At 53.7% G+C, this 25,962-nt stretch overlaps 1 protein-coding gene across 2 annotated transcripts in view; it reads right to left on the reverse strand.

Moving 5' to 3' along the window:
• Positions 1–3,167: 3,167 nt before the first annotated feature.
• Positions 3,168–25,962, reverse strand: part of UBR4 (ubiquitin protein ligase E3 component n-recognin 4) — a 92,161-nt gene continuing 69,366 nt past the window's right edge. For both annotated transcript variants that reach the window (XM_040084719.2, XM_058423343.1), the window contains 18 exons: positions 25,706–25,903; positions 25,529–25,609; positions 23,377–23,464; positions 22,864–22,991; positions 21,983–22,090; positions 20,905–21,024; positions 20,053–20,243; positions 19,529–19,702; positions 18,992–19,091; positions 18,017–18,235; positions 17,665–17,778; positions 16,638–16,780; positions 14,960–15,085; positions 13,869–14,063; positions 11,335–11,559; positions 5,122–5,212; positions 4,197–4,359; positions 3,168–3,619 (listed from right to left, as the gene is read on the reverse strand). In XM_040084719.2, the coding sequence (XP_039940653.1) occupies positions 3,555–3,619; positions 4,197–4,359; positions 5,122–5,212; positions 11,335–11,559; positions 13,869–14,063; positions 14,960–15,085; positions 16,638–16,780; positions 17,665–17,778; positions 18,017–18,235; positions 18,992–19,091; positions 19,529–19,702; positions 20,053–20,243; positions 20,905–21,024; positions 21,983–22,090; positions 22,864–22,991; positions 23,377–23,464; positions 25,529–25,609; positions 25,706–25,903 (2,529 nt within the window). In that variant the 3' untranslated portion in view covers positions 3,168–3,554. The remainder of the gene's footprint in view (positions 3,620–4,196; positions 4,360–5,121; positions 5,213–11,334; positions 11,560–13,868; positions 14,064–14,959; positions 15,086–16,637; positions 16,781–17,664; positions 17,779–18,016; positions 18,236–18,991; positions 19,092–19,528; positions 19,703–20,052; positions 20,244–20,904; positions 21,025–21,982; positions 22,091–22,863; positions 22,992–23,376; positions 23,465–25,528; positions 25,610–25,705; positions 25,904–25,962) is intronic.

Below are 25,962 nucleotides of genomic sequence, written 5' to 3' on the forward strand. Positions count from 1 at the left end.
AGGAGAAGAGAGGAGCAGGGAGGAGAAGAGAGGAGCAGGGAGGAGAAGAGAGGAGCAAAAAGGAGCAGAGAGGAGAAGAGATGAGCAGAAAGGAGCAGGGAGGAGCAGGGGAGGTTCCCATCCCATCCCGGCGGGGACGGAGCTCAGCTGTGCTGCTCTTCCAGAAGAGCTGGAAAAGGGAATTACAGAGGGAGGAGGCAGCAGGACAAGGAAACCGTCACGGACTAGCAGGGAAGGTCAGGTTTCCGTGTCACCTGCAGCAGGTGTGGGGGGCTCAGCAGGTCACTGCTCTCCCCGGGTTTAATTAATCCCCACATTAATTAAATCCTGGAGCCCGGCCCGGCGCAGGGACGTCAGAAATTCCGGGAGATCCTGCTCACAGGTTCAAAGCAATCCCACAGCTCGTCCAGGCTCTCCTGCATCACAAAGGAGGTTTTTTTCCCCCCAAATAACACCTTTGGCAAAGGAACTGCTTCTTTTTTTGAGAGGGGGTTGACTCTCTGTTGTTCAGCTCGTGGTTCAGTTCATCACTTTGAGTAATTTCATCCATTTTGAGACATTTTCCCCTCGGTCTTCCCATTCCTAATTAAAGTAACAAACTCCCCAAGGCCTTTGCTGACTTTCCAGCCCCATTCCAGCGGATTTTGGAGCCTGCGGCTCTTTGCCTTTGTGCAGCACTGGGAATGTTGGAGCCTCTCTGTGCGGCCTGGACCAGCTGAAACTTTCCCAAAACCTTTCCTTTTGTTCTCGTCCCTCTCCACATCTGCTGGGGTTGTTGTTGTCACCTTCAGCACCCCCAGGATGTTCCCACCTCTTCAGCTCTGGCTCATCCACGGATCAGAGCCCTGCCGAGCCCTGGGCAGGGAGGATCTGCTTGCAGCACCTTTAATTTCCAAAACGCATCTTGGGCCTCTGCAAAGCCACCAGGACAGCTCTGAGGAGCTGCTTGTGGGAGCAGAGCTCCACTCCTCCCTCCAAGGTGCCGCCTCCTCGTTGTCATTGATGCTGGACAAGCGGTGACCATGATCTGCTCCCGGGATCTGCTGACCCCACTGAGGCGGGGGAGACGCAGGGATTTTCCTGTCAGAAACTTCACGGGCTCCTGCAGCAGCTGGACATGTTCTTAGAGAAGATCTGTGCCAGCACAAGCGGAGCAAAGCAGGATTTTCACCCTGAGCTGTGCTGGGAAAGCTGCAGATGCTTCCTTGGCCAGGGAGGCAAAGCTGGGCAGGAGCTGAGGGCACCCGAGGCTGCGGCTGCAGGAGAAGAGTTTGGCTTTGTCAGGAAGGACTGGGCAGGGGAGGAAGGAGCCTGGTGCTCCTGCCAGCTCCCAGACCTTCACCGCTCCCCGTCACACAAAGCCCAAAGCCGCTGGGGTCGCTGCCCTGTGCCACGCTGAGAACACACAGAAGCCCAAAGTCTGGATCCCAGCGCTCCGGGAGCTCCGGGAGGGGTGGCAGTGTCCTGAGTGCCCCAAGTGCCCTCAGTGCCCTGAGTGTCCTGAGTGCCTCGAGTGTCCCGAGTGCCCCAAGTGTCCTGAGTGTCCCGAGTGCCCGGAGTGCCCTGAGTGTCCCGAGTGTCCCGAGTGCCCTCAGTGCCCCAAGTGTCCTGAGTGCCCTCAGTGCCCCGAGTGCCTCCTGCAGCCGCCCCGCAGCAGCCAGGAGCTGTTTGGAGAGAGCACGGAGCCCTGACCCTGCAGGGCCTGCAGCGGTGTGTGCCGGCTCTCCGATGTGCTCCCAGGGCAGCAGAGGTGCAGGACTCTGCTCCAAAGAGCCAAACCCACAGACCCCCTCCTGCAGGGCCAGGCTGAGCCACCAGCACACCCTGAGACCCCCGTGGGACCCCAACCCAAACCTCAGGGGGCATTTCACCAACACAAACCCCCCTGGGACATTTCACCAACACAAACATCCTTGGTTTCACCAACCCAAACCTCTGGGGGGCATTTCACGAACCCAAACATCCCTGGGACATTTCACCAACCCAAACCTCTCCAGTTTAACCAAACCCAATCTCTCCAGGACATTTCACCAACCCAAACCTCTCCAGGACATTTCACCAACCCAAACCGCCCCAGTTTCACCAACCCAAACATCCCTGGGACATTTCACCAACACAAACATCCCTGGGACATTTCACCAACCCAAACCGCCCCAGTTTAACCAACCCAAACCTCACCAGTTTCACCAACCCAAACCTCTCCAGGACATTTCCTGCCCATTCTCCTCCCCAGCAGCAGCTGCAGCTGCCAGGAGCCACATCAGCCCCCACGGAGGTGAGAACAAAACCACGGCACCTTCACCCCCTGCTAATTGCCGACCCCAGCGCGTGGCCAACGCTCACAACAGGCACCAAAGGGCTGGGGAGTTATTCAGCCTCTCAAATTATTATTATTATGATGATTATGATTATTATGATGATTGTTATTATTCCTGGGACGGGACCGTGCTGGGAAATTCAAGTTCAAACAGAGACGAGGAAGCCAGGGAGAGCTTTATTAGATTCCAGCCTCACCAGGTGTCAGCAGGAGTGTGCCAGGGGAGTTACCAGCATGCACAGGTGGGGAGCAGCGCTGGGCTGGGGCTGGGCATGCAGGGCTGCAGCGGGGCTGGGCAGGGCTCTGGGGCTGCCCTGGCTGCAGCTGAAGGGTGCCCAGAGAGGGGACAGGGATGGGGACAGGGATGGGAACAGCCCCAGAGAGGGGATAGGGATTGGAACAGGAGCAGCCCTGGGGAGGGGACAGGGACAGGAACAGGGACAGGAGCAGCCCTGGGGAGGCGACAGGGATGGGGACAGCCCCAGAGAGGGGACAGGGATGAGAACAGGGACAGGAGCAGCCCTGGGGAGGGGACAGGGACAGGAACAGCCCCAGACAAGGGACACCCATCAGAGGCACAGCGAACTTTGGATCCAGCCTGGGAGGGAGCCAGGAGAGGCCCTGGACACTTCATGGAGGAGACACGGAGCTGCTGGGGAAGGGAAGGGGAAGGGAAGGGGAAGGGAAGTTAAGTTGTCCTTGCAGAGCCCCCGAGGCTCCAGCCCCACACAGACCCTGGCCTGGCCGCTCCCTGCTGCAGGCCCAGGGCTGGGCAGAGCAGCAGCTCTGCAGGAGGATGTGAGGAACACCTCGGCATTCAGGCCTGGTTCAAGCACTAGTCAAGCCCAGCTTACCCATTTGTTCGGTTTATTTAACTTCAAAGAGGTGCACACTAAAGCATTAAGATTTACTGGGTTGGATTCCTCTCTCTGTACAAGTTCTTTCAAAACAGCTTGAATGCACAAGGCTTTACAGATAGAAGCGTTGAAACACAAGATAAAACAAATCTAAACTCCAAATCACTCCTCGAAGAAAAATTGTAGAAAATTAAAAAAAAAAAAAAAAAAAAGGGGGGGGTGGGGGGAAAGAAAGAGAAACCAAAACAAAACAAAAATCCCAACAAAAAAAAAGAAACTGCAGCACTCCTCGGGGAAGGGGCAGACTGCACGAGGAGGGACACAGAGGGGTGGAAGGCAAGCGATGGAGGCTCTGCCCAAAGCTGCTCCGTGCTGGCGGCTCAGGGGATGGAGTTCAAGAGATCCTTGAGGAAGCTGTCGGGATCGTTGATTTCTGACAGGAGTCCTGGGAAGAGAAGAAGACGAGGGAGAACGATCAGCCCCAGCAGGGTGTTTGTCCTGCCCCAGGAGGGATTTGTGCCACGTGTGAGCTGCTGACAGCTGCAGGGATATTTTAGGGCTGGGCATCAAGAGGGTAAAACCCTGTCAGGTGCCTGTGCAGGAGGGAGTGAAATGTGAATTTAATGGAACATTCAATCCATATGGAGCTGCTCTTGGGCAGCTCCAGGGAGCCAGCTCTGCTCCCTGTGCTGGGCAGGGAGAGACTGGCCTGGGGTACAGATTTTGGGAGAAGAGCAGCTTCAGCTTCCCCGCAGCATCTCCTGACTCCTGGAGGCACCAAAATCCTCGGGCAGCGACTCTGGCTGCACCCAACTGCTGCGTGCTCGCATCTGCTCCTCAGCCTCCAACCCCCAGAGCAGCTTCCAGCTGTGCTGCAGATGTTTAAGGGGGCAGGGGGGGGTTTTCCTGCCTGGGGCTGCCCAGGTGTGGCTGGGCACCGCTGATCCCCGCTCTCCCGGCCCCAGGGCTCAGGAATGCTGCTGGCACAAAGGCAGCCTATAAAAGGGCAGGCCAACACTCACCAGCCACATCCAAAAACTCAGAAAACGTCTCCACTGGCATGAATTCCTCCTGGAAGGTTTTCAGGGCCTTGTCTGCAGCCTCGTGGATCGGCATGTCGTTGTGTCGGATGAACTCGGCCAGAGAGAAGGACCAGCCTCCCTCTGTGTTACTGGTAGGCACCTTCTGACAGGGCATGGAGACACCAAATCAGCCCAAAAAGGAGCATTTCATTACAAAAGAAAAGTTACTGCAAACCCCGGTGCCTTCTCTCTGGATTTCCATCCCTGCCTCTTGCAAACGACCAACGGAGAAAACAATTCCCCAGCGGCAGCTCCACGGGCTTTTTTTACAGGACGAAACAAGGCCCCAGGCATTTCCTCACCCTGAGAACTGAAGCCTCTTTGGAAGCTGCAGGTTTCCTTCTGCCCCTGCCTCCTCCTTCCTCACCCAACCACTTCCCTGGCACAGCCTGGAGTGCCCATCCTTCCACCAACAGTGAACAGGGAAAATAAACAAAAACACAATAAAGGAGCGCTGCCAGCTGGAAAAGTCTCTCAATTCCTCAGCTGCTGAACTGCACAGGCAGCTTCTTGTGGCCTTTGTGCTTTTACAAGGTGCAGAAGAAAAAAGAAGGAAAAATTCCTTCCCTGTGAGGGTGTTGAGGCCCTGGCACAGGGTGCCCAGAGCAGCTGTGGCTGCCCCTGGATCCCTGGCAGTGCCCAAGGCCAGGCTGGACAGGGTTTGGAGCACCTGGGACAGTGGAAGCTGTCCCTGCCATGGCAGGAGTGGCACTGGATGGGATTTAAGGTCCCTTCCCACCCACCCCGGGATTCTGTGAAGTTTTGTTCCCAAGGATCTCGGAGAAAAAGGGCTTTCAAACGCTGATTTCGGTTCCCAACTCCCGTAACTGCCGGGGTAAGGAAGCAGCTGCAGCTCTGTCCTTACCTTGAACATGTTGTAAATGAGATCCACCAGCGCCCAGAAGAGCAGCCCCGAGCGGTACGTGGCGTATTCCTTCACTGCCCTGTCTGCCAGTCTGCCAGGAGAGAAGCAGCCTGCAGTTAACCCCTTCACGGGGGGGCTCTGAAAACCCACCTGAAACCAGCACGGGAGCCGCCACGGCCAGAGCCCGCCGGCGACAGGCCGGGAAGGAGCGTCCCTGGCCAGAGCCCGCCGGTGACAGGCCGGGAAGGAGCGTCCCTGGCCAGAGCCCGCCGGCGACAGGCCGGGAAGGAGCGTCCCTGGCCAGAGCCCGCCGGCGACAGGCCGGGAAGGAGCGTCCCTGGCCAGAGCCCGCCGGCGACAGGCCGGGAAGGAGCGTCCCTGGCCAGAGCCTGCCGGTGACAGGCCGGGAAGGAGCGTCCCTGGCCAGAGCCCGCCGGTGACAGGCCGGGAAGGAGCGTCCCTGGCCAGAGCCCGCCGGTGACAGGCCGGGAAGGAGCGTCCCTGGCCAGAGCCCGCCGGTGACAGGCCGGGAAGGAGCGTCCCTGGCCAGAGCCTGCTGGTGACAGGCCGGGAAGGAGCGTCCTGGCCAGCGCCCGCTGGTGACAGGCCGGGAAGGAGCGTCCCTGGCCAGAGCCTGCTGGTGACAGGCCGGGAAGGAGCGTCCCTGGCCAGAGCCCACCGGTGACAGGCCGGGAAGGAGCGTCCCTGGCCAGCCGAGATCCCCCCAGCAGCAGCTCCCGAGGCTGGGCACAGCTGGGCTGCGCGAGACGCGCCAGGAAAAGCTCCCTGCACGGGAAGGGAAGGGCACAGAGGGGACTTGGGGGGCTCAGACCACACGGGGAAGGCAAGAGCAGGGCGGGGAGGAGGCGGTGTGCAGCCCTGGTTTGTGCGCAGATGGTGAAGGGATCGCCAAATCCAGGCGTGACACACGGGGGGATCAGCGACATGACAGCTCTGCGACCCCAACTCAGAAACACATTCCCGCGAGACTCCGAGGGAAATCTCTCGTCCTTGAAGGAAGGGAGGAATTTCCATTTAATATCTCCTTGGTTCTTCTCCCGCCAGGAAAGGATTTCTCCAGGAAATCCAGCGCCCGGGTTTGGAATGCCCTAAAAGGTGCCGTGCTGGGACAGAGGCGGCAGGATTAATCACCAACAGGTCGTGGCAAGGCAGGCCGAGCTGCCAGCAGCTCTCAGGGCTTTGGAATTCTCCCGCCTGCGCTCCTCAGGTGCATCTGCCCCATCACGTGCTGCCTCCTGCTCAACGCTTCAGAGCTCGGGAAAAACAAAAAAAAACCTCTTTTTTTTTTAATGCACCCAGATCTGCTGCTGCTGCGAGTCAGCAACACAGCCGGGGATCCCAGCTGCAACCTGCCTCACATTGGGACTTTGAAAACCACCAAGTGGATGAATCCTCGAGTGATCACTCTGATGATTCCTCCACAGACAGTGATTGAATTTGTATATATTCCCTTTGTAAATTTGTTCATTTTTCTTTTTCTGTTTTTTCTTTTTTGAAAGTTAAAAGGGTGAGATGTTACCCTGGTTTTTCTGAGTTTCTTTATTAGCCTTTTGATTTTCACAAATGGAGCCAGATCTTTTAGTTACTGTAGAATATTAGAGCAGTTTTCTACCTTTCCCACAGAAGTAACATAAACAAATCCTTTGTTTTTCATTCTCTGTCCTTTGTTTGCATATTTCTAACCCGAAAACAATTGTAACTGACAGTTGGTCTGGCCACTGAGGCTGAGGGGTGGAAACCCCAAAAAGCCAATCTTCTGCTAGACCCACAAATGTATAAAAAGTAAGAAATTAAACAAAGGGGTCTCTTCTCTCCGCTCTTTCAGCTGGGAGCTGGATCAGAAGAACCTCTGTGAAAATAAAAATAAAAAAAAAAAAGGGGGGGAAAAAATGAACATTTTTCTGCTGTTATTGAAAGGTTCCATTTGTGTGTGTGCCCTTAGAATCTTAGTAGGTGGCAGCCTGCTCGGGCAGCTCAGCTTAATTATTTCAGGGAAAACCAATTAGTAAAGGTGACTAAATTTCCACGGGATGAAGAGCAACTTGGAGCGAGGCTAATTCTGGCCTCCCAAATACTGCAAGAGAGGTTTTTCTTTTCATGTGAACGGGTTTGATCTCATTGGAGTCCGCTCCTCTAATTGAAAACTGAAAGGCCCTCGTGGGTTAGGGCTGGTTGTTACCTTCTGGAGTGTTTCATTCCTGCCAGGAGGGTTTTAGAAAGGTCACAGTGAAGAGCAAAAGGGGAAAAAAATAAAAATAAAATCAAAAGGGTCTTTTCCTCCCAAATTCCAGATGAAAGCTATGCTGAAAAAACATCTACGGAATTTGGCGTTTTTTTTGGCAGAATTTGTGGTTCGGTAACAACGAACACTCGATTCAGCTCTTTGGAATCTGCAAATTATATTTACAAAAATGGAACAAACCCAGAACTTGGATCCATTCTGGTAATTTAATCTTTGGGTTTAAATGGGAGGAGTTTCCAAAACGAGGGAGGGGCTGAGCATCTCCCCCTGTACTGTGGTACCATCACTCCTGGCAGAGCCAGCAGCTCTTCTTGGCTCAATTCCCCCCAAATCCGTGTGACCCCGGCTGGTGCAGCTGAGGAGCACAGGACAGGGAATGGGTGGGATTTGCTGCCTCGGAAGGAGGGAATGCAGAGCGTTCCTGCACCTCCCCAGGACTTCCAGGGATTCAGATCACCAGCAGATCCTCAGCTTTTGGAGATGTGCTGGGGGTTCCTGCAGTGTCTCCTGTCCCTGTCTGAGATGTCCTGGGGTTCCTGCAGTGTCTCCTCTCCCTGTCTGAGATGTCCTGGGGGTTCCTGCAGTGTCTCCTGTCCCTGTCTGAGGTGTCCTGGGGGTTCCTGCAGTGTCTCCTGTTCCTGAGATGTCCTGGGGGTTCCTGCAGTGTCTCCTCTCCCTGTCTGAGATGTCCTGGGGGTTCCTGCAGTGTCTCCTGTCCCTGTCTGAGATGTCCTGGGGGTTCCTGCAGTGTCTCCTCTCCCTGTCTGAGGTGTCCTGGGGGTTCCTGCAGTGTCTCCTGTCCCTGTCTGAGATGTCCTGGGGGTTCCTGCAGTGTCTCCTGTTCCTGAGATGTCCTGGGGGTTCCTGCAGTGTCTCCTCTCCCTGTCTGAGGTGTCCTGGGGGTTCCTGCAGTGTCTCCTGTCCCTGTCTGAGATGTCCTGGGGGTTCCTGCAGTGTCTCCTCTCCCTGTCTGAGGTGTCCTGGGGGTTCCTGCAGTGTCTCCTGTCCCTGAGATGTCCTGGGGGTTCCTGCAGTGTCTCCTGTCCCTGTTTCAGATGTCCTGGGGGTTCCTGCAGTGTCTCCTGTCCCTGTCTGAGGTGTCCTGGGGGTTCCTGCAGTGTCTCCTGTCCCTGTTTCAGATGTCCTGGGGGTTCCTGCAGTGTCTCCTGTCCCTGTTTCAGATGTCCTGGGGGTTCCTGCAGTGTCTCCTGTCCCTGTTTCAGATATCCTGGGGGTTCCTGCAGTGTCTCCTGTCCCTGTCTGAGATGTTCTGGGGGTTCCTGCAGTGTCTCCTGTCCCTGTTTCAGATGTCCTGGGGGTTCCTGCAGTGTCTCCTGTCCCTGTCTGAGATGTCCTGGGGGTTCCTGCAGTGTCTCCTGTCCCTGTCTGAGATGTCCTGGGGGTTCCTGCAGTGTCTCCTGTCCCTGAGGTGTCCTGGGGGTTCCTGCAGTGTCTCCTGTCCCTGTCTGAGATGTCCTGGGGGTTCCTGCAGTGTCTCCTGTCCCTGAGGTGTCCTGGGGGTTCCTGCAGTGTCTCCTGTCCCTGTCTGAGATGTCCTGGGGGTTCCTGCAGTGTCTCCTGTCCCTGAGGTGTCCTGGGGGTTCCTGCAGTGTCTCCTGTCCCTGTCTGAGATGTCCTGGGGGTTCCTGCAGTGTCTCCTGTCCCTGTCTGAGGTGTCCTGGGGGTTCCTGCAGTGTCTCCTGTCCCTGAGATGTCCTGGGGGTTCCTGCAGTGTCTCCTGCCCCGTTTTGGGATGCACAGGTAGAACTGAGCCCTTGAGTGTCCCCAGCCTTGACCCCAGAGTTCTGGGAAGGAGCTGCTCCCAGACAACACCCTGAACGTGGAATGCTGATTTGAATCCTTTGCACGCAGACACCACCCTGGTGTCACAGCCTGTGGCTTCCTCTCTGCCTCAGCCTAAAATTCGAGATACTGGCACTTATCTGCAGAGCCTCTCGCCATCCATCGCCCTCTTGCTGATTTTCCAGAGGAATAACTAAGCACAGAACTGCTCTGACTGGAAATCAGAACTGCCACATGGCTGCTCCTGAGAGGCTTTGTGCTCCCTCGGTCTGCAGAGATTCAAGAAAGCCCTTGGATAAACCTTGACACGATTCCCCAGCGCTATTCCCGACGTTCCCCTGGAATTCCAGACGTTGGGTGCTTCACTGCAAGTTCCTGGCTCTGCCTGTTCCAGTATGATTTTATTACAGCAGGGCTTGGGGAGGGAACAGAACATTTAGGGAGGGTTTAAAAATCGGCAAAGCCACCCTGAGCTTCGCTCTGCCAGCCCAGGGAAGAGCTGCACCCCGCTGAGCCCCCAGGACATCTCCAGGAGCTGCCAGACACCCCAGGATGCAGGAAATAGGGAACAGGAGCCAGGGGAGCTTGGAAGCAGCACAGAGATCACCAGAGGAGCCCCTTGCAGGGCTCTCTCCCTTTTCCAGGAGCACCGGTTCATGCTGGCTTTGTGCAACAATGGAATGTCTTTATCAAACACCTAATTAACGTCATCAGCACAAGAATGCCCTGTAAGGTGACTTAGAGTAACAATGAACTGATTGCTAATTATGACAGCTATTTCAAATCATCCTTTCAGAAACTGGAATTCCCTTTCCCTCTCTGGAAACGCTGTGCCTTTGTCAGGCAGGCACAGCCACTTATTCCCCTGCTTTAAGTGCCTGACAGTGCTATTGATTTTTTTTTTTTCTTTTTAAAAACCAACGGCATTTGCCTTCTATTTCTCTTTTTCTGTTTGAGGGAGGCTGGAGCGCTGATCCAAAGGGCCCAGAAGGAGCTTCTGAAGGAAGGCAAACAGGGAGTGAGGCACACAGCTCAGACACAGCTCACAGCTGGAGCTGCTGCAGTGCTGACGGGGGGGAGGAAGCAGGAAAAGCATCGTTTCCATGGATCAGCTCATTGATCCACTCCCAGGAACATCCAGAAGGTTCCAGAATGGAATGGTCCCGCTCAGAGCACCCTGGGGTGCAGCTGCAGCCACTCAGGGACAGTGCCAGGAGCAACCTGGGGGGTCCCTGAGCTGCCCCTGGGTGTCCATCCCTAGGCTGGGGGGGGGGTCCCTGGGCTGTGGGGGTCCCTGGGTGTCCCTGGGCTGTGGGGGGTCTCTGGGGGTCCCTGGGCTGTGGGGGGGTCCCTGCCCACGGCAGGGGGTGGCACTCTGAGGGTTTCAGGGTCCCTCCCAACCCAACCCGGGATTCTGCAGCACTGAGAGCAAAGGTTACTCCGAGGGGTAACACCGGTGTAAACTACACACGGTCCCCACAGCTGTGCCAGGGACACGAGTGGGTGCAACAGTGACACAACTGGCCCTGTGCCAGGGACACAACTGGCCCTGTGCCAGGGACACGAGTGGCTCTGTGCCAGTGACACGAGTGATTCTGTGCCAGTGACACGAGTGACTCTGTACCAGTGACACAGCAGCCCTGTGCCAGTGACACGAGTGACCCTGTGCCAGTGACACAGCAGCCCTGTGCCAGTGACACAGCAGCCCTGTGCCAGTGACACGAGTGACTCTGTGCCAGTGACACAGCAGCCCTGTGCCAGTGACATGAGTGGCTCTGTGCCAGTGACACAAGTGACCCTGTGCCAGTGACACGAGTGACCCTGTGCCAGTGACACCAGCAGCTCTGTACCAGTGACACGAGTGACCCTGTGCCAGTGACACAGCAGCTCTGTACCAGTGACACGAGTGACCCTGTGCCAGTGACACAGCAGCTCTGTGCCAGTGACACCAGCAACTCTGTGCCAGTGACACGAGCGACTCTGTGCCGGTGACACCAGCAGCCCTGCGCCAGTGACACAGCAGCCCTGTGCCAGTGACACGAGTGACCCTGTGCCAGTGACACAGCAGCCCCGTGCCAGTGACACAGCAGCCCTGTGCCAGTGACCCGCAGCGCCCCGTGCCCGGTGCCCAGGGGTTGGGGACTGACCTGCTGGCCCCTCCCGGGGACACCACGCGCGCGTGGGAGGTGACGAGGAGGCGCCGCAGGATGTCCCCGCGGATGGCTCTCCACCTCTCCGGGGGACACACGTGCAGGGCCAGCACCGTGTAGTAGTGGGGCCCGTCCACCTCGAAGGCGCTCTCCACCCACTTCTCCCGCGGCTGCTCCAGGAAGCTCTGCAGGTTCTTCTCCTCTCGCGACGTCGCCCGCGTCCTGCAACGCAAGAGAAACCTCAGAGGCTGCGCTGCCTCCAGAGGGCTCAGCCTCTGCTCCCCACGGGGTGCTGCCCATGGCCCTGCACAGGGAAACAGCTGGGCACCGCCAGCGTGTCCCAAATCCAACCCTGGGTGAGGATTTGTTCCCAGTGGGCACCACCAGCTTGTCCCAAATCCATCCCTGGCTGAGGATTTGCTCCCAGTGGGCACCACCAGCTTTTCCCAAATCCATCCCTGGCTGAGGATTTGTTCCCCATGGGCACCGCCAGCTTTTCCCAAATCCATCCCTGGGTGAGGATTTGTTCCCCATGGGCACCGCCAGCTTTTCCCAAATCCATCCCTGGTTGAGGATTTGTTCCCAGTGGGCACCACCAGCTTTTCCCAAATCCATCCCTGGTTGAGGATTTGTTCCACCTGAGCACCACCAGCTTTTCCCAAATCCATCCCTGGCTGAGGATTTGTTCCCAGTGGGCACCACCAGCTTTTCCCAAATCCATCCCTGGTTGAGGATTAGTTCCCCATGAGCACCACCAGCTTGTCCCAAATCCATCCCTGGCTGAGGATTTGTTCCCAGTGGGCACCACCAGATTTAACCAAATCCATCCCTGGGTGAGGATTTGCTCCCCATGGGCACTGCCAGCTTTTCCCAAATCCATCCCTGGCTGAGGATTTGTTCCCCATGAGCACCACCAGCTTGTCCCAAATCCATCCCTGGCTGAGGATTTGCTCCCAGTGGGCACCACCAGCTTGTCCCAAATCCATCCCTGGCTGAGGATTTGTTCCCAGTGGGCACCACCAGCTTTTCCCAAATCCATCCCTGGCTGAGGATTTGCTCCCAGTGAAACAAACACGTTTTCCTTGGAGCTGTGGGTGGCACTAGAGGTTTGCCAGGCAGCTGCCGCTGCCCCAGTGGAAGATAACACCACTGCAGAGGTGTTTTTCCTTTCTCTGAGAGGAAGATGGAGCCAGGCCAGGCCCTGGAGTGGTGCCATCTCCCATGGGACACCACACAGCCACTGCAGCTCCTGCAGCCACACCTGGACCCATTCACACAACTCCTCTACTGCAAAAGCAACCCCTGGGAAGATACAGGCCAAAATCAAACCCCAAAGACACTGGGCTTCACTGCAAGCTTATATAAATAGTTTATCTTTTTCCTCCAGATCTCCAGTGTCCCAGGAGTCCTGACACCGCTGGAGACTTTGGGAAGTTGCATCACCCTTTGCCACATCTGTGGCTCTACTGCACCAGGCAGAGGCTGCCAGCCAGGCCAGACCCTTGATTTTTAAGTGAGATAAACTCTCCCTAGCAGGCACCAAGCAGCAGATGAAGCTGTCAGGGCTGTGTGACCTTTTCATCTGCTGAAATACGCAGCTGGGAGCCAAGCAGCAGCTCTTTATTTTCTCCATTTAATATTAAAAATTCTGTCTGGGAAGTACAGAAAGCTTTTTTCCACATCTGCCCAGCGGGTTCTGGGCTCTGGGGTGCCAACAGCAGCCTAACAAGATGAAACAAATAGTTCCCATTTATTTGTCTCCCAAAGGACTGGGAGAACAATAGCACAGGGATCTGGAGATAGATATTAAAAACAAAGGACAAATTGTATTACAGCCAAAACCTTGATTAGTTCCAGGGGGGAAAGTGAGAGGGATTTCACTGCACTGCATTTGGAGTGACCTTGGTGTGTTATTTTAATATTTATACCCTCATCTAATTAGTATTACTTACTAATATCTAACTCCTCAAACAGGGATTTTTGCAGGATCAGAACCAGCTCATTATTCCAAAGCTTCTGGGCGCCTATGGATGTGGCCACACAGCCTCAGCACAGTGCCAGAGCACTGCTGTTTGTTGGCAAAAAATAAGAACGGTAACCCCCCCCAAATAATTAAAAATATCAGGAAAAATCTGATGGACCTGAACCCTCCTCTGGGATGTCAAATCTGGAAATAAAACTGTGTTGTTTGAACACTGAATGGAATGTTATCAGGGTTAACTTTCCAACTAACAATTACTTCATCGCAGCGCCTCTTCTGCCTGCTCAGGAGAAAATGAAGCTGGCAGAGTTTCTTTAATGTAATAACCCCAGAGGTAATAATTACATCTAGAATGGAAAGAGAAGCTAACTCCCAACTGCTTCTTACTCAACACTTCCCCTGCTACCCGGCGTGCCCAGGCTTCACTCCCAACACCGTAAAAACCCTCGACAAAACCCAGCTCAGGACGTGCGACCCGAGCCCGGGGGCGATTCCCCGTCTCTGCCCAGAGCACGGGGCACGGGGGAGGGCAGGGAGGGGCGGCACTGACGTGTTGAGCACGTAGAGCACGGTGTGGATGATGTAGGGGATGAGGTGGATGTTGCTCTCGCGGCCGCCGCCGCCCGTGTCCACGCTGAACGACTGCTCCATGGCGAAGCGCAGGAACAGCAGCTTGATGTCGTGCACGTTGAGCTGGTAGGTGGGCTCCCTCTGGCCCGTGCACTCCTGGAGGTACGTGTTGTGTCTGGAAAACAGCAGGGAGCCTTCACTCAGCTCCTCCTGCCACAGCTCGGCCCAGGATCACGGCGAGGACGGAACAGGAGAAGCTCTAAAGGAGGAGCAGCCTGCACAAAGGCAGGGCCTGCTACCTTGGATTAACCTCCCCAAAGGGAGGCCTTCAGCTCACCCCAGCAAATCCAATTCCATCTGCAGATCTCTCTCCACTCATCAATGCTGTTTCCCCATGCAGGAGCTGGGATGCAGCTGCCTGGCTGAAATGCTTCCAGGGTGTAACAGAACGGTTTGGGAGGATTAAAGATCCCCCAGTCCCACCTCTGCCATGGACAGGGACACCCTCCACTATCCCAGGTTGTTCCAAGCCCTGTCCAACCTGGCCCTGGACACTTCCAGGGATGGAGCATCCATAAATTCTCCAGGCATTTTGGGCAGTGCACAGCCCTTCACAGGGAAGACTTTCTCCCCAAGATCTGATCTACACCCACCTCCTGTCGGGTTCAAAGCTTCTAATGGGACATTACAAACCCAGCACAAGGGGAACCAGAATCAAACAGCACCTCCATCAGCTCCAGACAGGTGCTCAAGCACCTCAGAACCATCCAAGAGAAGTCTGGAAATCCACACCAGGGAATCCCCTGGCCTCAAAAGGGGTTTTTTGTACGGTAGGGGCTCACTGGGCCACAAATGAATCAACACTGCATCTTCAGCAGTGACCGGGGGCTAAGGAGGCTCTGAAACTCTTCCCCTGAAGCCCAGGAGCACACAGACACCTGCCCTTTTTTAGGAGATCCACTCTTGCTGGCAGAAGCCGAAATGGCTCCGTCTCCCCAGGGCGCAGCCCCGAGCCCGGGGTGCGACTCGCCCGGACGCGCCCGGACGCGGGGCACGAGCGCCTGAACTCACCGTGCCAAGCACGTGGCGAAAGCAGACTCGGGCACGTGGGGCCCCCACACTGGCAGCAGCCCGTTGCACTTGGTGTTGGCGTTTTGCAGGGCGGCGCTCTCCCACTCCTCGCGGCCCCGAGCGAGCCTGCACGGAGAGAGCACAGCGAGAAACCTTTTGGTCTGAGGAAACATGCCAAAAAAACCAATTCAGGGCTCCTTTTGTCTGAGGAAACATCCCCAAAAGGACAAGGACAATTCAGGGTTCCTTCTGTCTAAGGAAAGATCCCAAAATGACAATTCAGATTTCCTTTTGTCTGAGGAAACATCTCCAAAATGGACAAGGACAATTCAGGGTTCCTTTTGTCTGAGGAAACATCTCCAAAATGACAATTCATTTTTCTTTTCTGAGGAAACATCCCCAAAAAGGACAATTCAGGGTTCCTTTTGTCTGAGGAAACATCTCAGAAAGGACAATTCAGGTTTCTTTTCTGAGGAAACATCCCAAAAAAGACAATTCAGGTTTCTTTTTGTTTGAGGAAAACATCCCAAAAAGGACAATTCAGGTTTCCTTTTGTCTGAGGAAACATCCCCAAAAATGACAATTCATTTTTCTTTTCTGAGGAAACATCCCCAAAATGACAATTGAGGTTCCTTTTGTCTGAGGAAACATCCCCAAAATGACAACTCAGGTTTCTTTTTGTCTGAGGAAACATCCCAAAAAGGACAATTCAGGTTTCCTTTTGTCTGAGGAAACATCCCCAAAATGACAATTCAGGTTTCTTTTTGTCTGAGGAAACATCCCCAAAATGACAATTCATTTTTCTTTTCTGAGGAAGCATCCCCAAAATGACAACTCAGGTTTCTTTTTGTCTGAGGAAACATCCCAAAAATGACAATTCAGGTTTCCTTTTGTTTGAGAAAACACCCCCAAAATGACAATTCAGGTTTCCTTTTGTTTGAGAAAACACCCCCAAAATGACAATTCCACAGCTCCTCTCGGTGCTGGCAGAGTCCAGCAGTGTTTTAAAGCACACCTGATCCGATCTCACACGAGGCCAGTGTGGAACGAACCTCAGGAAGGTGAATCCAGCTCTGAGGCTGTCCAGCACTTCTCAGAACGGCTCACACTGATTTGTGAGGTGGCTCATTAGGTGTGTTTTCAAAAATCAAAAGGTTTTAAGAGATGAGAAAATAACAAACTACACAAAACCAAACCCAGAAGCCGTGCTCGGGTGCAGGGAAGCCCTTACACCTGGCTAAGGCACCCCAAAAAGCCCTGAGCACCTCTGCGCTCCTTTTTAAGTATATTTAATGTTTTAGGAGGGTTTTTTGGCTTGCTGCCCAATAGAAACAGCCACGGGTTCTGAGAAACATCCCAAAGACCCAACCACGCTGAAGGAAACACAGAAGTTCTCTTAAAAGTCAGGGGTGAAACTGAAAGCCCTTTTCCTTGTTTGGAAACATTTGTTTGGGTGTGGAAACGAGCTGCAAGGTGGATCCTGAGAGAGGCTGCACAGTGATCAACCCAGCCCACCCATGATCCCACAGCACCTGGAAAGGCCTGGAAAGGCCTGGGAAAGGCCTGGGAAAGGCCTGGGAAAGGCATGAGAAAGGCCTGGGAAAGGCCTGGGAAAGGCCTGGAATGGCCTGGAAAAGCCCAGAAAAGCCCAGAAACCCAGGCTGCGGGCAGCACGTACCTGACAGCTGCCAGGTGGCAGTCGTAGTGCACGATGTTGAAGTGGGACACGGTGCTGTAGCCCTGCTGCTTGCGGGGTTTGTTCTCAAACTCCTCCAGCGCCACGCGCTTGGTGAAGGTGTAAATCCCCAGCACCTTGGTGGGCTGCAAGGACACACAGCTGGCTCAGCAGGCTCTCAGCTCTGCGGCAGAACACATCTCCCGCTCCTTCCACGCCGCACTGAAGCGCTCCCAGTCCCCACCTCAAATTTAAACTGAGCCTGTGTTTTCCCAGCTCGCATTGAAAACGCGTTTCGGCTTCCCGGCCACCTCCGGAGTTACTGATCTCAAGAACCAAGCCTGAGATTTCCAGATTTTTCACCGCCAGCACTTGTGCAAGTCCCCTCAGGAGCTGAGAGGGCTCTGAAAATGCACCTCCCTTCATCTGGAACTTCAATCTCCATTCACCTGCAACTTCAGTCTCCCTTCACCATTACCTGGAGCTTTTAGCTCCCAATACCTGGAACTTTTAGCACCCATTACCCAGAGCTTTTAGCTCCTAGTACCCAGAACTTTTAGCTCCCACTGTCCAAAAATTTTAGCTCCCATTACCCAGATCTTTTAGCTCCCACTACCCAGAACTTTTAGTTCCCAATACCTGGAGCTTTTAGCTCCCATTACCCAGAACTTTTAGCTCCCACTACCCAGAACTTTTAGGTCCCATTACTCGTATCTTTTAGCTCCCAGTACCTGGAACTTTTAGCTCCCATTACTCGTATCTTTTAGCTCCCAGTACCTGGAACTTTTAGCTCCCATTACTTGGATCTTTTAGCTCCCAGTACCCAGAAGTTTTAGCTACCACTACCCAGAACTTTTAGCTCCCATTACCCAGATATTTTAGCTCCCATTACCCAGAACTTTTAGCTCCCATTATTCGGATCTTTTAGCTCCCATTACTTGGATATTTTAGCTCCCATTATTCGGATCTTTTAGCTCCCATTACTTGGATATTTTAGCTCCCAGTACCCAGAACTTTTAGCTCCCAGTACCTGGAACTTGTATCCCTCCCGGCAGATGCAGCAGGTCAATCCTGGTTCCTCTATCAGCTCCTCCATCTGTTTAAGCAGCGCAGTCTTGGTCACCACCTGGCCCTTCTCATTTGTCTGCAAGAGAGAAAAGCTCAAGCAGGTTAAAAAGAATGACAAGCCACACCATGGCCACCACTGGCACCGGAATGCCCATCCCATCTCCCAGCAGCCGTGTTCCCTCCCGCAGCACCAGGCACAGCAGGGGCTGCAGCTCTGCGGTATCCACCAATAAATCACTCCACACACTTCCTGCTGAGGCAGCTTGAGCAAGGCAGGAAGAAAAGCCCCTGAAGCAAGAGCACCCAGGCATTACCGTCATGCCCAGGGTGCCCAGGGCCTTCTGCCTCATGGCCATGGCCATCCTCTTCTTCTCAGCGCGCGTCTCCTTCCGCGCGGCGTCGATCTTCTTGTTCACCTCGGGGTGCTCCCTCAGTGCCTCCAGGAGGTTCTCTGCCAACGTCCCAATCCCTTCGTCACTCGACACCTGCTCCAGTTTGTGCAGGTTGGTGATGGAGTCTGTTCCTATTAGCACCTGTGGGGGTGAGAACAGCTCAGGAGAAGGGGCTTGGGACAGTGACTGTCCCCTCTAATCCCACCAGGACAGCTGGGCACTGAGCTGCAACAAGTGTTCCTTGCTTTTTTTAAAGCTCCTGGGCCCTAAAAACTGTGTGTGAAGCTGGGACAATTTGCCTCTCCACTGGTTCATTACCAGCAGCTCAGGTGGGGATGTTGGATAAAACATTTATTTTGTGATAAGATATTGATGCCTTCAAACACCAACAATCACGTCCTGAGGAGCTTATCAATAACTGGCTTGTCTTCACATTGGTGTCAATCTCACGCCACACAGCAGGAGGGAACACTGAAGTCAGAATCTCTGACTTTTGCAGAAGCTGCCCAGCAGAGGCTCAAGGCATCAAGACAAACCACAAAGTCACGTTCCCAATCTTGTCACGCAACACACAGAACTCAGAGGATGCTCTGCAAAGGCAGAACGTGCCCAGGGACTACCTCAGCTCTGAGATTCCCAACAGGCTTTCACATTCCTAGAACAGGTAAGCTCAGGAGAACTGGATTTTCTCTCTGCTTTATCCCCTGCACAGAATTCCCCTCAGACTAGAAACAAAACCTTCCAGCAGAGAAAACCCGCGAGCAAAACTGTTCCAATATGAGGATGACAAAACAAAACCCAACAAAAATCAGTGTAGGACCAACTCTTTGAGGAATTAACCCTCAGCTCCAGCCCCGGAGCAGAGTGACGGTGCAGGCAGGTCCCCCCTGGCCTCACCTGTGTTGCAGGGTGCTGCGTTGCGAGGCCTCGGAGCAGGCGCAGGATAAAAGGAAGCGCAGGTCGAGATAAAAACTTCTTCCAAACATCTGCATCCAAACTGCACGGAAAACAAAAGGCAGCAGCTGAGGGGGGTGTCCCAGCCAGCGGCAGGGCTCCAGGCTGCAGGGAGCACTCCCTCCCTGGCGTCCCTCATCATCAGCTCCTCAATGAAGGGACAGTCACACTCCCCCTTGCACAGCGCCAGCTCTGAGCCTGGGGATTTGTGCTCATGAGTTGGCCAAAAGCAGCAAAAACTCTGTTGCTGTGCAGGGAGCAGGCAGGAAACACAAGGGTTGAGATATCCAAGGAATCGGCTTGGATGGGAAGATTTCAGGTGTTTTAGCTCATCCCTGTACGTGCACTGCCTCACCAGACCTCTGCATCACAGCCCTGAAGGGGCACCTTGGATTTCCTGGGAGATTGCAGTGATGGGATGAGGAGGATGTCCAGGACAGTCACACACATTCCCCACACACAATGAACAGTGGCTCTTACTTCTTTGCACTGGGAATGTGCTTCTTCATGTAATCCAGGGCATTCTGCGTGATCCCCTTCTGCAGGATGAGATCCTTCAGCTGATGGCCGTTGCTGTTGTTCTTTATTCCTGCTGCTATTTTACAGAAACAATCCAGGAAAACTTTATCATCTCCGCTGTGCTCCTCATCGTACCTGAACAAAGAGAAGAAATGGTAACTCTGCCTGTAATTCTCCCTGAGGGATGCACCTGCCCCAGCTCAGAGAGTCAGAAAAGCTGCTCAGGCCCCAAAAATACTCTCTGAGCACTTATTTATCACCTCAAAATACTCTGTGAGCACCTATTTATCACCTCAAAATACTCTCTGAACACCTACTCCTCGAGCTAGAGCTCACATATTTCTCTCAAAAATTGCTTAGAAGTGAAAGAGGAAACGAAGCCGAAGCCTGGCACGACACCGGAGGGGCATCAGCGAGGAAATAAAGGCAGAGACGTGCGAGCACCAGGGATTTCAGGCGCTTTCAGCTGAGCTGTGCCAACGTACTTATCGAAGTTACAGTAGGGCTTGAAGCGATCCACCAGGATCTGCATCTTCTCCATCTCCCCGAAGGACAGGTAGGGGATGATGCGCAGCAGCCCCTGCAGCACGCTCAGGTTGGAGCGCACAAAGGTGCTGTTGATCTGGTCCAGCAGCATCACCAGCTGGTCCTTGTCCCCCGTGAGGAGGAGGTTGCCCTGGGAAGGAAGAGCAGCGGGATTTAGATGAGGGAGTTAATCGGTAAGAAAATTCTCACTCTGGGAGTTGGGGGTTTACTGCAGTTGTGAAGGGGAAAAATAAAGGCCAGCCTCGTTGCCGTTCTCGTGGAATGGCTGCACCAAGCCCTCGAGCTGACACCTCCCTTATTCCATCTAACGTTAAAGCGTTTTCCAGTCAGAAGTTTAATAATTCCAACCCAAAGCACACCAGATCCCTGTCCACCCACAGCTTCAAAAGACGAGCGAGGAGCTCTTCTTGTTCTCAGTCTAGCTGAGATGCAGTTTTATTCTCAATTAGCTGGAAAATCAATCATGCTTTCAACACATATAACAACACTCCAAAAAACAAGGCCAAGCTGTGTCTTTTCTTGTCTCTCCCTGGCCTGTGGCCCAAAGCAGGAAGGAAAAAGGAAAGGATCCAAGCAGTGCTTTGTAACAACCCTCACCCAACCACGCAGGACTCATCCTGACGCAGCCTGGCAGTGCTTTTGGTTCAGGGCCCTCCTCGAGCCCTTCCCCAAGGCCTGCCAAGACCTGCCAGGAGTGTAAGGAGGGTCAGGCCCCAGCAGCACTGCCCTGCACCCCCGGCAGCAGGGCGGCTCCAGCCCTGAATCCCAGGGAATGAGCCGTGGGCACTCACCTTGTCCTCGCTCAGAGGTTCCGCGTTGGATTCGTCCAGGATGATCTCCATGATGCTGAGCACCTGCTCTGCCACCGCTGCTCCCCCGCTGTCCTTGCTCTCCTGCTCGGCCACCAGAGCCTGCAAGAGATGGGAGAGCTCAGGGGAACTGCAGCAGGAGCTGGGCTGAGGTGGGAGAGCTCAGGGGAACTGCAGCAGGAGCTGGGCTGAGGTGAGAGAGCTCAGGGGAACTGCAGCAGGAGCTGGGCTGAGGTGGGAGAGCTCAGGGGAACTGCAGCAGGAGCTGGGCTGAAGTGGGAGAGCTCAGGGCAACTGCAGGAGCTGGGCTGAGGTGGGAGAGCTCAGGGGAACTGCAGCAGGAGCTGGTTTGAGGTGGGAGAGCTCAGGGCAACTGCAGCAGGAGCTGGGCTGAGGTGGGAGCAGTCCCTGAACACCAGCAGTCACTGGTTTGAGGTGGGAAGAGGCACTGGAACACCAGCAGTCACTGGTTTGAGGTGGGAAGAGGCACTGGAACACCAGCAGTCACTGGTTTGAGGTGGGAAGAGGCACTGGAATACCAGTAGTCACTGGTTTGAGGTGGGAAGAGGCACTGGAACACCAGCAGTCACTGGTTTGAGGTGGGAAGAGGCACTGGAACACCAGCAGTCACTGGTTTGAGGTGGGAAGAGGCACTGGAACACCAGCAGTCACTGGTTTGAGGTGGGAAGAGGCACTGGAATACCAGTAGTCACTGGTTTGAGGTGGGAAGAGGCACTGGAACACCAGCAGTCACTGGTTTGAGGTGGGAAGAGGCACTGGAACAGCAGCAGTCACTGGTTTGAGGTGGGAAGAGGCACTGGAACAGCAGCAGTCACTGGTTTGAGGTGGGAAGAGGCACTGGAACACCAGCTGGTTTAATTGCCCCCCACACTCCCGTCCATAACAGACAAGCAATGTCCAAAGGATAATTTGCAGCGCCAGCACTGCAACATTTCCCATCTCCTGTAGCTGTCACAAGGCAGCAGGGCAGTCAAAAGCAGCTTAAATTCCCTGGAATCCATGGAAAGACACCACTTGTGGAAGTCCAGGTCGTCCTTACCAAGTTGAGAGTCCCCAGCATGACATTCAAAGTGTTCATCTCCGGCTTGACCAGCTGCTGCCGGTTTATTTTCACCTTCACACAGTAACTGAAGAGTTTTAACAGCACCTACAAAATACAGCAAAGGGATCCTCTGTGCTACCGTCACAATGAGGAGGGGATTGTGCTGAAACTGAAGGAATAGTTTAATACAATAGTACATCTGAGCTCCAGACTTCTGGGGCACAGTACACCCCAGGTTTTTACACACACATATACATATATATATATGTGTCACCCTGGTTTTTCTGAGTTTTTTTAAAGCCTTCTACTTGTTCATAAGATGGAGTCAGTTTCTTCAGTTTCTGCACAATATTAGGAGCAGGATTTCGCTTTTCTCCCACATGGGAATGAAAACCTTTTGTTTTCATTCCCTGTCCTTTGTTTACATACTTCTAGCCTGAAAATATTATAATTGACAGCTAGTCTGGCCAGTGGGTTGGAAGGGTAGTAACCCCAGAAGCCAATCCACAACCAGACCCATAAATGTATAAAAATGTAAGATAATAAACAGGCAGGGCTCGCTCTTGGGGAGCAGCTCTGCACCTGCAGACCTCTTGTCTCCGTGTTATTGCTTTGCATGCCACGGTCACATATATATATTAGCACAGCTCTGGTTTTCAGGTAAGGCCAAGGCAGAAAACAATCCCTCCAGCAAGACAGGATTTATTCTTACCAGCTCCTCAGGTTCCACACATTTGAAGTTCTGTAAGGAATTTTTAACCAAGAGGAATGGGAGAGGGCAAGAACTGCTCCAGCTCGAGGGTGGCTGTCTAAGCTCAGGGACGTCTGGGAATTTTCCACCCCGGAACTCCCGACCCCAGAGCCGAAGGGAGACTCACGGTTAAGAGGTGCCGGCCCTGTTTGAAGTCCTTGATGCCAGTCAGTCTGTTGAGCATGCACTCCAGGCCTCCACACGGGGCCATCACCCCTGCCATCTTATACACCTCCTCCTCATCCTCCTCCTCATCTGCAGGACAGACACGGCTGGTGAGCGCGGGAGCAGCCGCAGCGGGACGCGCTCGCGCAGCGGAAGCAGAATCGGAGAGCAGAGCGGCACACATCCACCAGCAACTCAAGTCACTCCAGTTGTATTGAACCCCAAAAGAATTAACAGCAGGAATATGAGGAAGGGCCGGGCAGAATGCTGCCGGCGCCAAGCAAACGCTCACGTTTGAAGCACGGCTTTAAAGCGCTGTTAAAATCCTCCTTCACTCGAGGTGAAGCAGGTAAACGCAGCAAAAGCAACGTCAATCAACTTTAAGCTCGCTGCTGTGAGGATAATAATGTCGTTGCTCTGCAGCAAACCTCAGATTTCAAATCTAATCCCAGCTCTCAGCAGACAAATGCGTTACCAGTGGTGGAGTCGAGGGACTCGATGAATTCCTCCGTTGCGTCTCCCAGTAACCCCCGCATGCGGTAAATGATCCTCATGGGCTCCCCCTGCAAGAGCAGAGCTTTGTATTAATTCTGTCTCTGGGCACTTGGACACAAGCCTGCTTCTGGTTTCAGTGTGTACAGGCACTCCAGCCACAGCTGTTTCACCTGAGCATGGGAACACAGGGAAATCTTTCACTCCCTCATTCTCCCCTTCCTGAGATGAATTAAAAACAACACCTGAAAAAACATCACTAACTCATCCCTTGGTCTGCCCAGCTTTTCCCTGGCACTGCCAACGAATTGACAGACTGGCAGTAAACAGTCTCTTCCTCCTCCCATCTCCTCCAGGTTCCCCTAAGCACCAGTGAAAGATGCAGCCAAGGAAAATGGGTTCATCTGCAGAGGAACATCTGCTTTAAATGGCATCTTCCAAGGGTATGGCACAGCATACCTGGGAAACACAGGGAACAGGAAATGAAGCAGGGCAGGCTAATTGGATGAAAGCTTTCCAACAGATACAATCTGCAGTGATGGCAAATGGAAGAGCAGTAAAGGGAAATTTAAAGAGCTTTCAGTAAGGCAGTGCATCACTGGAACGATACAGCCAAAAAGCTGCGCTTTTACCCTGGGAAAGGGACAGCTCTCCAGATGCATTTCCAGCTGGAAATACTGACAGCACATCATGAAACTTTCCATTTTTAATCCATAGGTCTGAATAAAAAAGCCGAAAAGAAAAATCCCAGATTTGGGAGCAGGAGACCTTGCAAGAGAAAACCTGTCAGGGATCGCGCTAAGCCTAATGTGGAATAAGCAGTGCTTAATGTCACAGCAAATACATAAGCACAGGGAAAGCCCCGGGGGGAAGATCTGCTCAAAGGCCACGCTGGCGACCAGCAATTAACACCACAGGGGCCCTGGTAAAACGGCAGATGAACAAAAAAAGCCACTGAGAGACAAGGGAAACAAAAAGGGGCCTGAGGTTGCGTTTCTTGTGCGCCTGTCGCTCCCGGGGAAAGGGAGCTGCGGCTCCAGGAGGTGCTCACAAAGGAAGACAGATGAAAGCTGTTCATCCAAGGAATGCTGAGCAAACTCTGCCTTTCAGCAGCAGAGCTGCTTCCCGGGAGAGCTGCATCCCACGGGAACAGCTCCTCGCTGCTCCCAGGGCCGCCAGGGCATCACTGCCACCTGTGACTCGATGGGAATTCAAATCAGAGCTCACAGATTGGCACCAGCACCTCACCTCCCTTTACAAGTTGGTGCCTTGCTAAAAAAAATGATCACTGTCACGAGGTTTGGGCTTGATCTTGCAGTACTGAAGGCTTTGTTACTGAAATAAAGCTTAATGAGACCCATTTTATCATCATGCGCTGCTAACTGGCACTTCGTTTGAATTCTTCCCACAAATGGTCTCAGGAAACTAAAAGGGATTTGAGGCAGGAGGAAATGAGGAGCGACCAAGAAATGCTGGGCAAATCAGTCTTGTTTTATGATCTCAAGTGCCTCTAAAAACCTATCTATAGTGGGCAAACTCCAGCCTGATGGTCTCAGTGGGAGCTTATTTTAGTGGCTACAAGGAAGGAAGGGAAGAGCTTGCTCTGGACCACATCCATCTCTGGAGCAAGCTTAGCAGGACATGGAGAGTCTTAAGACTGCTGAGTGCATTTCTTCATGTGAAAAACACACAGCACATACTATGAAAAGCAAACAAAAAAAAGGATGGATTTGTCAAGGGTGTGAGATCCCAAGGAAAAACAGGAGAGCAGAAGTGCAAATACGGAGAACCACTGGGTGCTCTGTGCATAAACACCTGGGGCTCATCCCCGAAGCACAGAGCGATCTGTGTGCACACACACGAAACCCTCGTGTGCAGATGGAGTGTGAGACGTGCTCTGAAAGGCAGCGACAGCGTTCAGCTCTCCCCAGGGAGCACAGGGGAGTGACACAGGACACAGCTCACGTGCACAATCTGCCCTAACAGAGCACCAAGAGGTGCTGAGCAGTTACACCCAGCAAATAAATGCCAGGAAATAAATCCTGACTGGCGTGATTTTGATTTTTTTCCCCCAGTTTTTTGTTGTTGATGTGAAGGACTGGTGCTCTGTGCTGCTGTACAAAGGTAACACACACCTCGTTTGTGGGACACCACACCTTCTTGTAGACCTCAGCCACAGGCAGATCCAGGCTGATGATCTTGTTGTTCACCAAAAGCTGAAAGGGAGAGGAGAACAAGTCAAGAACAAGCTCAGGTTGTTACATCACCACCCCAAAACCAGCAGCCCACAGGTCTGTGCAAGAAATCCTCACCTCCATGCCGCTGTCGTCCTCCAGCAGAGCCACCAGGTCACAGTCCTGACAGATCTTGTTCTTGATGTCCCTCATGAGAGGCCCGATGCCAGGCTCGTTGCTGCTGTAGGGATTCCCTGGCATCCTGCCCTGCAGGAAATCTTCCTGCTGGGGATCTTTCTCCAGAGTGACAAAGAACTCAGTGACTTCATTCTCCTCCTAAACAGCAGCAGCACAGACAGAGTGAGTAAGTTTTTCCCTAAGCACGCTCCCATTCC

The sequence above is a fragment of the Hirundo rustica genome, chromosome 22 (genome assembly GCF_015227805.2).
Source record: "Hirundo rustica isolate bHirRus1 chromosome 22, bHirRus1.pri.v3, whole genome shotgun sequence".
In the NCBI taxonomy this organism is placed as follows: domain Eukaryota; kingdom Metazoa; phylum Chordata; class Aves; order Passeriformes; family Hirundinidae; genus Hirundo; species Hirundo rustica.